Source organism: Microtus pennsylvanicus, chromosome 11, assembly GCF_037038515.1.
Source record: "Microtus pennsylvanicus isolate mMicPen1 chromosome 11, mMicPen1.hap1, whole genome shotgun sequence".
Lineage (NCBI taxonomy): Eukaryota > Metazoa > Chordata > Mammalia > Rodentia > Cricetidae > Microtus > Microtus pennsylvanicus.
In genome coordinates, this window is record NC_134589.1 from 89,315,423 (window position 1) to 89,330,755 (window position 15,333).

Sequence of the window (15,333 nt, forward strand, 5' to 3'; positions counted from 1 at the left end):
AAGGGATACCCCTGCCCTATTGAGGGATGGAACCCAGGGGTCACATGGGCTTGTGAGTTCCGTAAGGAGACAGGTAGTGGGACAGTCAGGGTGACCTCCTAAGAGGTTCCTACTTCCAATCTATACTCACAGACACATAGGGACCCTGGCTTTGGATAGTAAATCCAGAACAATTCTGTTGAAAAGATGCTCTCAAAGCTCTACATCAATTAAGCCCACAGCTTCCTGTCCTTTAGGTCTTCTCTGAGAAGATCTTTCTCAGGAATCTGGCAGGAACCTGCTTTCAGGAGACAGCCAACGTACAGTAGCCACAACTTTTCATTGCTGAGGGAACAGGACCTTGAGACCAACCACAGACCTAGTGAGATGAGGCTGAGGGAAAATCAAGCCAAGAGGGCTACTAGGCAATTACAGAACTGTGCCAATACCAGATGGGTGGGAACAGAGGTTACACCTGCCACATCCTGCCAGGAAGTGTTGCTCTCAGCCTCCCCAAGGCAGCTTCTAGGACCCAGGATTGGCTGGTGTGGAAGTTCACCTGGAGAGTGAGACCTTGTGTACTAACAAACAGGTTATCTGGCTAGAAGAAGAATCTTGAGTAGCCTTTCTGGTGAGAAATTCCAAAAGCTCAAATTCCTGTGCTCCTCCAAATTGGTCCACTAGGTGGCGCTGGGAGGCATGAAGCCCTGAGCTGTGCCTGGTGGATGACAAAACTATGTGAGGTCTTATTTCCTTCCAACTTTCCACCACAATCCCGGTCCACTCTTTTTTCTTTAGAAACCTAAGGTCCCTGGTTTTCCTTTTACTTTGTTTTTTAGATGCTATGTAGCCCAGCCTTGTCTATATAAATGAGTTAGTTCCAGGCCAGTCAGGGCTACAGAAAAGAACCCAGTCCAACAAACGAAAGAGAAAAAGCTAGAGTCACACTCCTGTAACCCCAGAAGAAGGTTCTAAAGTATCAAACCAATTTAGACTACTTAGTGAGACTCTATCACTCACACACACACAATTAAGTATTTTGTTTACATTTTAATAGAGTATCCGGCCACCAATATAATCAAATCAACATGAGGTTTCCATCGTGTCCCCAATACTTGTTGACCCCATATAGTCAGTGTCTCAAACTCCAGCTTCCCCGGAGCCCAGATTATGACACCAGTTCTATCCACTGAACCTTGATTTCCTCATGTGTGAAGAGACTCACCTCATGTGAGACTCACCTCAATATAGATGGCAAAGAACTTGGTAGCAAGTTAAGCTCAATAAAATGTTTAATGGTTTTAAAAAAACCTTTCAGGCTTCTGTGCATAACTTTGCACAATCTTCTGTTTTAAAAGGGGTCCGGAGTGATGTATCCCTGCTGAGTACACACTACTCAACAAAGGGGCTGACGCTTGAAAAATGGACACCAAGGTGACTTTTCTGAAGAGTGGCCACACAGCCGTCCCTTCCCTGCCCTCCCTTGTTCTACCTCAGCAGAGCTCCAGCACACACACCAGAGCATCTCCCAGTCTATGGCAGCTCTGTGGGATGTTTCAGCTCTGGAGGCTGGGGGAAGGAGACCCAGGAAGAGGAGATTAGACAAGCATAATCCTGTCTTACCTGTCGTAAGCTTCTTTGAGGTCCCTAGCCAGCTTACACTTGGGCAGGATGTGGTGGAACGGGGACTGAGGACCTTCATTTGCTACAAGAATCACAATAGGTTAGGATTTACCTGATTTTGTTTTTTGTTTTTTTGTTTTCTGCTTTTACAAAGCAAATAAACATGCACAGGCCAGAACAGGAACTATCTTTAGAACAAATTCAACATTTCAACATTAACAAGTAATGTTAAAGCAATGTTAAACTAACATCAAGAAACCCCTTGCAGTAATAATAATAACAATAATAATAACAAATCAATGTATCCCTGATCCCTCTAAAATAAAAACAGACTCAGGTGATCTGTGAAGTTATTTCTATATGAAATATCTGCATTTAAACTTGTCACTGGCCTACACAGCCTTGCAGCCACAGGAGCCTGCCATGGAAGGAGTGTCTCTTAACTCATCAGACCCCACCTTCTGCTGCAGTGACCGGTACTCCCATGCCATATCCCACTCCTCTTCCCACACTTGTATGCTAGTGAGATTTGTTTTTATGACTGAAATATCTTTTATTAATCTTCATGAATCACTAATAAAAATATGAACAATTAAGATCTTTCTTTTGGGGGGCTGGAGAGATGGCTCAGTGGTTAAGAGCATTGCCTGCTCTTCCAAAGGTCCTGAGTTCAATTCCCAGCAACCACATGGTGGCTCACAACCATCTGTAATGAGGTCTGATGCCCTCTTCTGGCTTGCAGGCATACACACAGGAAGAATATTGTATACATAATAAATAAATAATTTAAAAAAAAAAGATCTTTCTTTTGTTGTTGCTGTTTTGAGACAGGGTTTCTCTGTGTAGCCCTGGCTGTCCTGAAACTTACTCAGTAGACCAGGCTGGCCTCAAAGTCACAGAGATCTGCCTACCTCTGCCTCCCAAGTGCTGGGATTAAATGTGTGTGTCACCATCACCTGGTGAATGTGGTTTTTTTTAACATTTAATTTTTTAACAGATTTTGTTGTTGTTTGTAAGTTTGTCTGTTTCTTTCCTTTTGAGACAGGGTCTCACTATGTAGTCTTGGCTAGATTGGGACTCACTATGTAGTCCAGGCTGGCCTCAAATTCACAGAGATCCACCTGCTTCTGCCTCCCCAAATTAAAGGTAAGTACCATCAAAGAAGAAGATGAAATAAAATTTCTGAATTGTTAACTATTATAATTAACGAAAATACAAAATATAAGTGGGGGCTGGAGAGGTGGCTCAGAGGTTAAGAGCACTGGCTGTTCTTCCAGAGGTCCTGAGTTCAATTCCCAGCAACCACATGGTGGCTCACAACCATCTGTAATGAGATCTGGAACCCTCTTCTGGCCTGCAGGTAGACATGCAGGAGAAACACTATATAGAATAAATCAATAAATCTTAAAGTGTGTGTGTTTGTTGTCATTTTGTTTTGGGTCCTGGGGCTGGAACCCAGAGCCTCACATATACTAAACAACCACTCTATAACTACTTTCAGGCCCACAATACAAGTGATTTTGTTTTTCAGACAGGGTCTCTCTATCCCTGACTGGCCTGGAAATCAGAGATCCACTGGCCGTTGTCTCCCAAGTGCTAGTATTAAAGGTATACACCACTTTAGCTGGGCAGTGGTGGTGCACACCTTTAATCCCAGCACTCAGGAGGCAAAGGCAGGTGGATTTCATTCTTTCTTCTGTAGCTGCTAACCTTATCGAAAGGAGGCCAAGGTCGTTACCAGTTTCTCTCCTGTATTTGATCTTTTGGGCACAACAAACATTACCATGTCTATCAGCAAAGACTATTTCTTATAATTGATTAGGAGATATAGTTATATTCTTCTTCAATTTAACAGCCAAAAATATGGAAATCACCCATTTTACCAGCTGACGATCTTAACCACTTCCTGAGTTTCCCAACCCAGGGCAAATTTGTCTAGCAGAACCAATGCCAGGCAGAGATTCACAGCAGGGTGGGGGGTATTTCCTATAGATATCAATTCAGACCCATCCATTTAGGGAAGTAGATCCATATGCAAATGCCTGGAAGAGCCTTCCTGTGCCCCTGGTCATGACCAGCTCAGTGTGAAGACACTGTAACTTCTCTGACTAGTTTCTGCTTACCAGATGTTGTAAGAACTTCCTCTCCAGTGTCCAGTTCACCAAAAGCCAAAGCTTTGGTTAGCTTCTGACTGTTCTGTTGTGGTATGGGAGAGGTAGAAAGATTCTCTGTTCTTAGTCCACAAAGAGAACTGGCATGTGCTCAAACCTGCAATCAGGCAGCAAGCCCGCCTTTTCTACATAGAAGTTCTCTTCAATAGTGTCCCTGAAACTAGAGAGCCAATTAGTAGCACTATCTGCAACTGCCTCGAATCAAAGCATAGTGACCAATTGGTCCTCTAGAGATACGACACCAAGAAGTCATCAGCCAGAGCAGACCCATGCTCACCAGGCAGCCGCACTTACCGTCAGCCATAGCAGATACCTCATCCTGAAGTGCTAGTATCAGCTTGGCCTCTCGAGTGAGGTACTGGCAGCGGCGCTCCTCATGCTGCAGGACAGTGGCAATGCGCCGGGACAAGTTATGTAGACAGTTTATCACTGATGGGTCAGCGTTGGCCTGTGTGAGAGAGGCCAAACGCTCAAAATATGTATACAGAGACATATTATTTAAAAGGAGCTTATACACGTGCATAGCAAAAGTGCAGACCACAAAGAAGGTCCTCTCCATTTCCTCCACTAGGTTCCTCCTCATAGTAATTACTGTCCAGAATCCCTGTGCATGTCTACAGCCTACCTACACAAATGCTGGCTGACACCCCATCTTATTTTTATATCTCAGGAACAACTGTAGTGACTCTATGGGAGTCCTCTAAGGGTAACACATTCCCACTATGCTAGGACTATATAGAAAAGAAGGGACAGCTAAGGGCATGTTATGTGATCTGGGTCACAGGTCATCTGAGGAAGGACACCCAACGGAGCAGAGAAAGCTAGTCAAACACATACAGCACTCAGAACAGAGGCTGCCCTGAGCAAAATCTTGGAGGTTTCTGTAATCACTGCTGTGCACTGGCCATTCAGGAACATGTCTGGCCTATAGTATATAGGAATTTATTAACAACAGGCTGCATTGTTACAGAACATGTAATACAGAAGTATTATGCTATTTTCTGAATATCTGTCAGGGGTGAGTTCTTCCTAGCAAAGAAGACCTAAGTTAACCAGAATACCAGTAGGCTCCAGGTCCAATCATCCTGCCTCCCCACCCCCCATTTTGCATCCACACTGACTAAGTCAAAGTGGCATGCAAAAGTTCTCAGGTTAGAAGTGTCCCTCACCCCTCTGAAACCTATCAGAGACTACAGTCAACCAGCAGGTGTACACACCCAGACCAAGGGTGGAGCAGGCCACTGTGGGATCTATGGAGATGCTTGAAGGAGCAGATAACTGAGCCAAGCATGACTCAGCGCTTCTAGGGGCCACCAGGATTGCTGAGTAATACTTTGGAGTGCAGGGTTAGAAGGAAGAGGGACAAATGGCACTACTGATTAGGCCCTCTGATGCTGTTTTCCCATCCTGTGTATTTTCCAGATGACTCTGTGCCTGTTACTTTTAAGTAAAAATCTTACCCAGACCACACTTTGTTCACCTGGAGTTGGAGATTTTCCATACTGTCAGTAAGTCCCATCTTCACAAAGAGAACTAGCACACGGGCATGCTTGCAATCAGGCTGTCTACCCTGACTCTGCAGGCCTACGGCATCCCCTGACCATGTCCTAAACAGGATGATTTACAGGATATATGCAACTGCCTCAAAATAAAACACACATTTAAGAGAGTCTGAGTGAAAACATTTCCACTAGAAAAGCAGGGAGAAAATAATCTTGGACACAGAAAACTCCTTTGAGGAAGGACTGAAGAGGAGCCACTAGCTGAGGCACAAAAGCATCCCTACATCAGCTGCTGGGGACCAACTGTTTATATTTCGCCTTTGTGCAAAGTGGCACAAAGTAAAATTTTTCTTCTCCCTACCCATGAAAGGCTCAATGACATGCACTGAAGGGATATCTGGTATGTCTTGTTTGCACAGGCTAACACTGAGCAAGCTGCCTTCAGCTCCAAGCTATGCAGGGACATGCTGAGAAAGCAGCCACCCAGAACATGCCAGACTTTAATACGAATGCTTATAAAGTACATACTTGCAGCTAGGTGTGATAGCTTATCCCTATAATGCTAGCACTTGGAAGGCAGAGGTAGAAGGATCAAGTTTAAGTCTACATATGAAGTTTGAGACCAGCCTAGTCTACATGACACCATCTCAAACAAACAAAGTGAACTTTCACAGTACAGAACAGGAAGCAGCACGAAGTGACTATGTCATCATCCATGGGGCTTCCTGCCAAAAGCTTGTATCCAAATGAAACACCTCCATAGTCACTTCCAGTCTGCAGGGTGCAGAAAGTCGGGAAGCAAGTCTCACAGTCTACTCAATGAGACAAATCTGGATGTGGAAAATGTGATGGGACAATGGGACAGCCAAGACTAGAAGAGAAAGATACACCACTCACACTGAGTGGAGTCTGCATCATGGCTCATACAGGCCAACTGGAAAACTATGTTCTCAATCAGAAATTTTTAATAGACCAGGTACTAGTTAATACCAACTTACTGTGGTGAATTCTTATCAAATTGAAAAGCGGATTACGGCATAAAATAAGAACCATTACTTTAGCTTTTAATCCCAGTCCTTGGGAGGCAGAGACAGGTGGATCTCTGTGAATTCAAGGCCAGCCTGGTTTATGGAGTGAGTTCCAGGACAAGCTCTACAGTGAAACCCTGTCTCGAAAAAACAAAACAAAAACAAAAAAAATTTTTTTACTTTATAGATAAGTCTTGTAGTAAAGGAATAATGAATAAAAATACAACAGACATGAAGCACATGCCTGTGATCCTAGTAGAAGAATCAGGAGTTCTAGGTCATCCTCAGATATATAAGAGCTTATGGCCAGCCTGAGACGTATAAGACCATGTCTAAAAAGAAACAAAAGGTAGGCGTGGTGGTACACACCTTTAATCCCAGGACTCAGGAGGCAGAGGCAGGCAGATCTCTGAGTTTAAGGCTAGCCTGGTCTACACCTGTCTCAAAATAAAAATGGATGTGGGAGGGGCAGGACAGAAAGACGGCTCAGTAGTTAAGAGCACTTATGCTCCTCCAGAGGTCCTGAGTTCTGTTCCTAGCACACATCAAGGGGCTCACAACTGCTTGTAACCTCAGCTCCAAAGGATCTGACTCCTCTTCTGGCCTTGGACAGATACCCATTTACTCATGCACACATAAAAATAAATCTAAAACAAAAGAATGGACATGAGACCCAAGACTTGCTTTAAGATATAGAGGCAAGGGGCTGGAGAGATGGCTCAGTGGTTAAGTGCACCGGCTGCTCTTTCATAGGACCTGGGTTCAATTCCCAGCACATAGCAGCTCACAACTGTCTGTAACTCCAGTTCCAAGGGATTCAATATCCTCACACAGACTTACACACAGGCAAAACACCAATAAAATAAAAATAAATAAATCTTTTAAAAAAAGATACAGAGGCATAAAAACTGCCATTGGACTTCTCATGGGTTTCCTGTTAAGAGGGATAAAATATAAATCTAGATAGCAGTGATAAATAAGATGAATGATACATAGTGGATTATATTATAAATGTATTATGGATAATTAAATTCTTTGTTTTATTTATGATTTGATGTTTTAGGTCAGGATCTTACTATACAGTAGAACACATGTGCAATTATGCCTGACATAAATTGTCTATTTTTTTATTTTTTTAGGGTAATAGGGCACTAAAACAGGGCTTCATTAGCCCACGCTGGTCTCAAGCTCCCTGTGACCTTGAATTCCTACTTGTCCTGCTTCAGCTCCCCAGGTGCTGGGCTATAGAAATGCACCGCCTGCTCTAGCTGAGTGCTCATCGGTCTTTTTCAGACAGATGGCACTCTGTGGCATAGGCTGGCCTCAAATCTGTAGCAATTCTCCTGCATCACCTTCCCAAGCGCTGGTGTGTGCCACCACATACTTTTTGTTTGTTAAATTTATTTAATTTTGTTTTATGTGCAATGGTGTTTTGTCTGTGTGAGAGTGTTGATCTCCTGGAACTGTAGTTACAAAGAATTGTGAGCTGCCACCTAGGCGCTGGGAATTGAACCCGGGTCCTCTGGAAGAGCAGCCAGTGCTCTTGACTTCTGAGCCTTCTCTCCAACCCCCGCCACACACTTTAAAATGGGAAACATTCAGGACTAGAGATGTAGCTTAATAACAGAGTGCTTGTCCAACATGCATGAGGCCCTGGGTTTCATCACTACTGTTTATAAAGTAAATTTTGTTATAAGTATGTATTTTACAAAAATGTTCAAGGAGGAAGAGGAAGGAAACACGATGAGCTATGCTCCACCTGCACACCAAAAGGGTAAGTACCATGCCCATGGTCTGAGCTCTGGGCCAATGAAAAACTCACTGGAAACTGGCTCTTCTCCCTCAGGTCCCCTTCCTGATCTAAACACTCATGTAAACACTCACCCTGAGTGCAAACACCACATTAAAAAGAATCATGGTGGGTGCTTCCCGCTTTGGAGATGGGTCTGTTTTGGAGACCTGTAAAAGAGCATAATTCTAATAAATCCAAAGACACAGCATCCAGTCTGTCTATTTGTTTGTGACAGGCTATCACTATGAACTGCAGGGTGACGCTAGAATTACTATGGATTCAAGCTGGTCTTGAACTCACAGTGATTCTACCTCAGGCTCTCTAACTGGAATTGGAGGGATGAGACACCACAGCCAGCAGACAGCTTTAACTTTCTACAGGAAGTTGTTAGATCTTTCTACTCCAGGCATGGAGAAAGGCTCCAGAGCAGGGTAAAATGAGAGAAAAACATTCCCCGGGGTCTTTGAGGTGCTGGTGCTTTTGCTCAGTCATCCATACAAACCGACGAATTTCATGTGAGGAAGGAGAAGAATGGCTGGGGCTAGAGTTCCATGACTGAAGGAATCAACTGACAATGCCCAAAAAAGACAGGACAGAAAGGGATGTAAGTGGATGGAGAACCCAGACCATGCCTCTGTTGCCATGGCAAGTACTCAGGACATTTAGAGATAGGACAGTGCTCAGCAGCCATCACTGATGAAAGGGGGCAGCCAGTCTTGCTACAGAAACAAGTTGCTCTCTCTTCCCATTCTGGCATCCAGGCAGCTCCAGTCACAAACACCAACAAACACCAAAGCATCCAAAGGTACCACCCTGAGCTCTTCGAGCCCAATTACAAGTGCTGCCTAGAGAGGGAGTTAGAACTCTCCCTATAACATCCAGGAACCGTACCCATCCCTGCCGGTCACCGCAATTCTACAGGAAGTGATCATCAACTCTCCTCACCCATAGACAGGAACCCAAGCCCGGTCATTAAATACCATTGTAAGGAGGGAAGGTATTATCAAAGGGGCAAGATACTTCTCGTTGCCCTCAGAAGCTCCTCACATTGATAAAGCTTACAAGTCACAGCACAGCCCTTTATACATTCCTGGATAGTACACCATACTGACACCTTCTGAATCTAGGTGATGCTGCTATGGATCCTGCCTGGATTTAGAGCTGACTGGCTCTAGTGGACAGGCTCCTTTGGGTAACAGCACATTCCACCTTGCTAACACTCCTCAGTACCCAAATACTCGTTTATCAGAAAACAAATATAAAAAGGTCAGCATGACAATACATACGTTGGCTATTAAAATATCATTTAACAGAAGTGTTTGCACCATTTTTTAGAAGGTGCAGGAATTAGACAATTGTTAGTTAACTCATTCTATTGCCTTTTCTGGACACAAATACCCTATACATCAGGAAAAGCCACAGAGGAGGCACAGAATGTAGTCAGCAAAAGCTAGTGACAGAGAGCTGGGGATGGAGCCCAGTGGGCCAACAACCGCATAGCACATTGAAAGGCTTGAGTTCCATTCATCACTAAATGGAAAAAAAAAAAAAAAAACCAACTAGTGGCAGGGACTATAGACAGGGCAAGTACCCCCTGTCATTCTCTACTGGATTCCCAGGACCTACAAAGGTACACAATTCATGGCAAGCAGCTGATCAGGTCTGCTGCCCCAAGGGCACATTCACCAGCATCGATGTCAGCACAGTCCTGACCCTCAGGGCCAGAAGCCAGCCCCTCCCACCCTAGAAAGATCCTACCTGCTGAGGGCCATACCTGCCCCAGACCATGCTGCAGCAGTGTCGGGTGCCCAACAAACCGTACGTTATCAATCTTCAGTTCAAATTTTTGGCCACACATTTCAGACTTGGTTGCCAAAATTGTTGCCAGAATAACATCCGAGAACCTTAAAATTTTAAAAAGGTAGATGGAGATGCATTAATGAAAATCACAGCACCATGCCCAGGTACCCGAAAGGGGGGAGTGGCTCAGGAAATGACAGTTCTGTGGAGCTACTTGTCCCCGGTGGGTGGCATTTCATCAGTGGCTCTCTTGCAGCAATCCCAAGGTTAGGGATGTGAAGTCACCAGAATTACAGGTGGAAGGCAGGAGAAGCACAGGCTGAAGGCACATGCTGTCATTTATTGCATGCTGTATAAATTAGAAGAAAAACAGCTGTGGTTTGCATTTAAAAGATCAGCTGGGGCTGGCACTGCCCTCAGGAGCCACTCATTGAGGCTCACAGGCAGAAGGGCCTCTCCTGACTGTACTTTGGTTTGTGGAACTGTGCTTCTCAATCTCCGTGACCCCAAACCATCCATAACAGGGCCACAAAAAGGACCAGGGGACAGAGCTCAAAGACGCAAGCAGTATGCTAACTATATCCCTTTCAGTATAGCTGCTCAGCCCTTCCCTTATCCTGAATACTTAAACTTCTCAGTTCTTCTTGAGGGAATGTGATACAAGACATGCAGACACACTGTTACAGGAACACGGGATGCACAGAAACAAGTGTCATGGGGAAGTAGGAATGGCTGGGGTGTGAGAGCTCACCCCTTCCAATATGCATCTGTATATCTGTGCCCCTGCTGGCAAGCCTAGTCCTCCATGTCTGGGGGATCTGGATAAGTGAGTTGCCTGAAGGGAGGAGAGCACTGGGGCCTGGTGTTGCCGCTTATCTCCGAGACCAGGGACTGAGGGCCTCCACTGTAGACACACGAGCACTGTTTCTGATCTAGCCCTGAGGAGAGCAAGCACCTACACTCACCTATCTACTAAGGAACGCTTTCTAATATCTAGGAGGGTAGTTTGGGGAAGACAGCTAGCTCTAGCACTATCAAGACCATAGTCTGCCCCGGCAGGGGGACCCTTCAGTCCTGAAAGAGTCTATCTGGGATGACATTCCACTGTGGGACCTTAGTCTTGTTTCTTCTAGAGACATTCTCAGTTGTAGGAAGGGAGACAGACTGACATCACAACTCCTCCATTGCAAGATGGAAAAGGTCAGCTTTAAGCACCTCATGTGGCTCAATCCAAAGCAGCAAATGACACTGAGATAGGACGTATCTAAGAGGGGCATCCATTCCTGGCCACCCTACACAGAGCAGGGCCATAAGAAGAGTGACCTGGAGACAATCGGGAACAGAAGCCTGGCCATGGCCAACATGTAAGACAAGCAGCTGTGCATTTCTCCCACTTCTACCCATGCCAGCAAAAAAAGTCCAGGCTGCTGTGGCCTGGAGGGCTTGCACTGGCTCCCTGCAGAATGAGCAGGATCCTCCAGCTGCTACAGGGCTTCTGGGCCCCCAAATACACCCACCAGACACAGACACTTGGTCAGAAAGGGCTTCTCTGCCCTTTGCAATGAGGGTTTGGTCAAACCTTTTAGCACCAGTCTCAACACTGACATTCTGGAACCTGCAGGACCCATAGCCAAGTCCTTAGTTCCTGCTTTTCTGGAACATTAGTGGCTGGGGTGAACAAACAGATATGGAAGACTCCAGCATCTCAGACCAGGGAGTCTACATAGCTCTCTCTGCCCTACTCCATCTGTTTGAAGGACACAACAGGATATTCAAACACTTCAGCTCTGATCCAGCCAACATTTCACATCACATCTAGACAAGCAACACCCGGCATTCTACCATCCAGTGACTTAGCACACAAAAGTAGCAGATGGGAGAATGACCTTAACTACTCCACAACAAAACTCCCTTCCCAGTCAAAAATCTCCACTAAAAACCCTGCTGTCATCAAGAGCCACAGACATGCCTTAGCTCAGGCCATGGATTCCCAGAGGAAGCAGTGGTATCCCAGCTTCCATTCATAAATACCAAAATCCAAATAAGCCCTTGAAGGAATCAAATCAAATCTTTCCCCAGTAAGAGGCACAGAGCTGTGTGTGCTTAAGTTAAGCCACAATGCCTTAAGGGCTATCATAGAAGTTCCTGCGTAGCTGACCTTTCTGTTCATCCAAGCAGGTCTGAGCTGCATGCTACCTCTTACCATTATACATTTATGATGAAAACTCACCTGCTTGGCTGTGGAATTCACATAGTGTTTGATGACATAATGTGCACAAAGATAAAGTCATCTTGAGGCCAGGAAAGGGGTACAATTTACACACAGCAAATTCCGAGGGACAAGGTTTACCGTTTCCAAAATTTACAAAAATCCTTTTGATAAAAACATAGTAAATGTAATATAAAACAATAAAACAGTTGCTACAAAAACGAAAAATTTCTACCTTGAACATCTAAGAAAAGCATATTTAGGAAGACATGACAGTCCAGTTGAAAACAGGCCAGGATTCTGTTTTTAATAAATCCTTCTGGAGTAGGGTTACCCAAAAATAGAGAGGGAGAAAGATTGGAAAGGATTCAACTCTATGTCCTCAACTTGCCCCCCCTTTTTTTTAATGTATATGAATGTTTCTTCTTGCATGTATGTATGTAACCAGTGTGTACCTGAGGCCTATGGAGGCCAGAACAAGTCACTGGATCCCCTGAAACTGAAGTTACAGATAGTTGTGAGCTGCCATATGGGTGCTGGGGATTGAATCCAGGTCCTCTCAAGAGCAAGTGTTCTTAAGCACTGGACCTCTCCTCAGCCTCTCAGCCCACCTATTGATGGAAACTCACATACACTGTCTGTGCATCCACAGCCCACACAAGACACCTGTTAGGGGGCAGGACAGTGCAGCCTGCAGAAGCTCCATATCACCTTCATGGGGACATTTTTGTCACTACTTAGTTTCATCTAATCCTGAGTACCTAACTAAACACTCAGAATACTCAAATGCTGTAAATAGTATGTCTGTCTGACTCTCTCCCTCCCTTCCTCTCCCTCTCAAAACTAAAGGCAAGAAGCAATGATCATGGCCCCCTGCTGTGGCAGTAGAACAGGGAGATGAGAAATCCACACCTGTTGGCCCAACACCACAGGGCTACTAGCTCCTATTTGGGGAGGAGGTTTGCACAGTACACCTGGTCCAGAAGTCTCTCTGGTGCCAGCCAACCATGCTTTAGGTTCTCGGGGGATGTGAAATAGCTAACTAATTCTGGGTGGGAAAAGGGCAGAGGCTGTGGGAAAATCTGGGCTTTTGAGAGGCAGGGAGGGTTCCAAGCTAGGGCCTATGCACCTCGTTAGTCATTCTTCAACATTGGGAGAAATTAGGCAGTAAGCACAATTACAAGAAGAGAAGGCAGCCAGAATCAAGACAGAAAAAAGAGAGGAGAGATCTTGGTCTTACCCTGCAACCAATTGCTCATCGGTTGGAGGACATGGCTTGCTGAAATGGGAACAGGACCATCAAGACCAAACAAAACATTGTTTCTTCAAAACCACCAAAAGTTATGTTACAAGGCTGTTTTATAAAAACAGTACTAAAGTCTAGCAGAAGCACCATTACAAAGTATTAGCTGAATTAAGCGACTTACCAGATGAGAAAGAAAACATACATACCCCAGATGAACACTTACATGGGATTTTTCTCACTAAAGCTCAAATTCTCACAAACAAATCCAGGCCAGGAGAGAATGAGAGTCACTGTTCAGAACCCAGGACAACATCAACAGGCTAGACCCTAGTGCCACAGACTCAACTGGACAGCTGGGGACAAGTATCTGATCTTTCCAAGAGACCAAATAAGATGCCCAGACAGAAAAGTCTTCCAAACTGGGGTGTCATATGAGTATGGTCCAGCCCCAGTTCCTGAAACACTGTGGACACCTGCATATTGACCTCCCTGAGCCTCTACCCCAGCTGGTAAGGAAGTCATAATAGAATCAAGCAAGCATGCTTTTGTCAGAAAACTGGGGGTTCTGTACTATCTGACCTGGGCTTTAGGAGTTTAATATTTCATGTTCCTATGAAGAGCTCTTTATTCTAGAACATGCTGTGTTCCAAGCAACCATGGAAAGCTACATAAGGGCCCTACCTGGACCACCCATTGTGGCTCCCAGTCCAGTTTGCTGGATGGCTAAAGACCCACATAAGAGAAACGGATATCAAAGGAGCCTTTCCCTAGCAGTTCCAAACTTAAGTTCATCAGATTAGATAGCACTGAGGGTGATATCTAATAGACTTCACCCAGGATCCTAGTAGCTCAAGCCTCACTCAGCTTTATCACCTACAACTAGACAAGTCACAGTGGGCTATCCAACAGAACTTTTTACAGCAACGGATACATTCCAAGCATGCATCTATAATTTGCTAGCCGCTGAATACCTGAAGTGGGGGTAGAGGGATGACACAGGGGACAGGACACTAGGAGCTGGACTCTTTTATTTTTCTTTAATTTCACAGTTGTTTATTGACTTATTGGTTTTGTTTACTTGTTTTGTTTTGAGACAGGGTCTCCCATATCCCAAAGTAACCTCAAATCCACTATAAAGTCCAGGATGACCCTGACCTTCTGATCCACTTGCCTCCAACTCTTAAATTCTGGGATTACAGGAACTCACCACCATGCCCAGTTTATGAAGTGCTGGGAATCCAGCCCCACTGGCCAGTGCCCATGATCCTGACTGAACAGCACAGTTCTGGTCCTTGATTACAAAGGCAGACAGCCCCACTGGCTGTTTGCACCTGGAAAGCTGACTGCAGGAATATCCTGTAGGTCCGAAAAGGAGAGCACGTCTGGGAAGAGCCAGGGGACAGAGAATGGCTTTGCTGCAGCACTGCTTCAAAAAGAAGCTGGGGAGTTGGGGGGGACCTAGTGCCTGGCAGAGAACTGGGCCCCAAAGGGAATTCATCTGCATCTTGTAATCACCGAGACAAGGGCCAGCAGATACAATAAAGTTAAAATTACCAAATGAAGCAATTCTCAAGTTCATTGAAGAATTAAGACAAAAGCCCTCTCCTCCCATGGTTTTCTCTTTTGAATCATGCTAAATACATTTTGAAATGAGTCCCTAGAAAACATCTTTGTAAATCTCTGAAATTCACTTGCAGGAATTAGATGCTGTTGTCATCCCTAGGAAATTTCTCTATGAAAGACTGTTCAAAGCCAGGCATGCTGTCCTTTGATGCCAGTATTCTAGAGGCAAAAGCAGAGGGAGATGGATCTCTGTGAGTTCAAGACCAGCCTGGTCTACAGAGATTACAAGACAGTTAGGGTTACACAGAGACACCCTGTCTTAAAAACCCAGGAAAAAAAAGAAAAAAATAAATAAAAGCAAATGAGGCTGTTGAAAGTCTCCTCTCCAATGAACTTGGGAGGTGACCGTGAGGGCAGTCC

General features: G+C 44.9%; 1 protein-coding gene across 4 annotated transcripts in view; it reads right to left on the reverse strand.

Annotated features, from left to right (window-relative positions):
- The window catches only part of Nprl3 (NPR3 like, GATOR1 complex subunit), a 39,883-nt gene that overhangs the window by 15,776 nt on the left and 8,774 nt on the right, over positions 1–15,333 (reverse strand). For 2 of the 4 annotated variants that reach the window (XM_075941401.1, XM_075941399.1), the window contains exons 3-7: positions 13,345–13,383; positions 9,870–9,999; positions 8,188–8,262; positions 4,068–4,221; positions 1,603–1,684 (exon numbers count right to left, since the gene is read on the reverse strand). In XM_075941401.1, the coding sequence (XP_075797516.1) occupies positions 1,603–1,684; positions 4,068–4,221; positions 8,188–8,262; positions 9,870–9,999; positions 13,345–13,383 (480 nt within the window). The remainder of the gene's footprint in view (positions 1–1,602; positions 1,685–4,067; positions 4,222–8,187; positions 8,263–9,869; positions 10,000–13,344; positions 13,384–15,333) is intronic. The other 2 variants (XM_075941400.1, XM_075941403.1) reach the window with 2 other exon arrangements.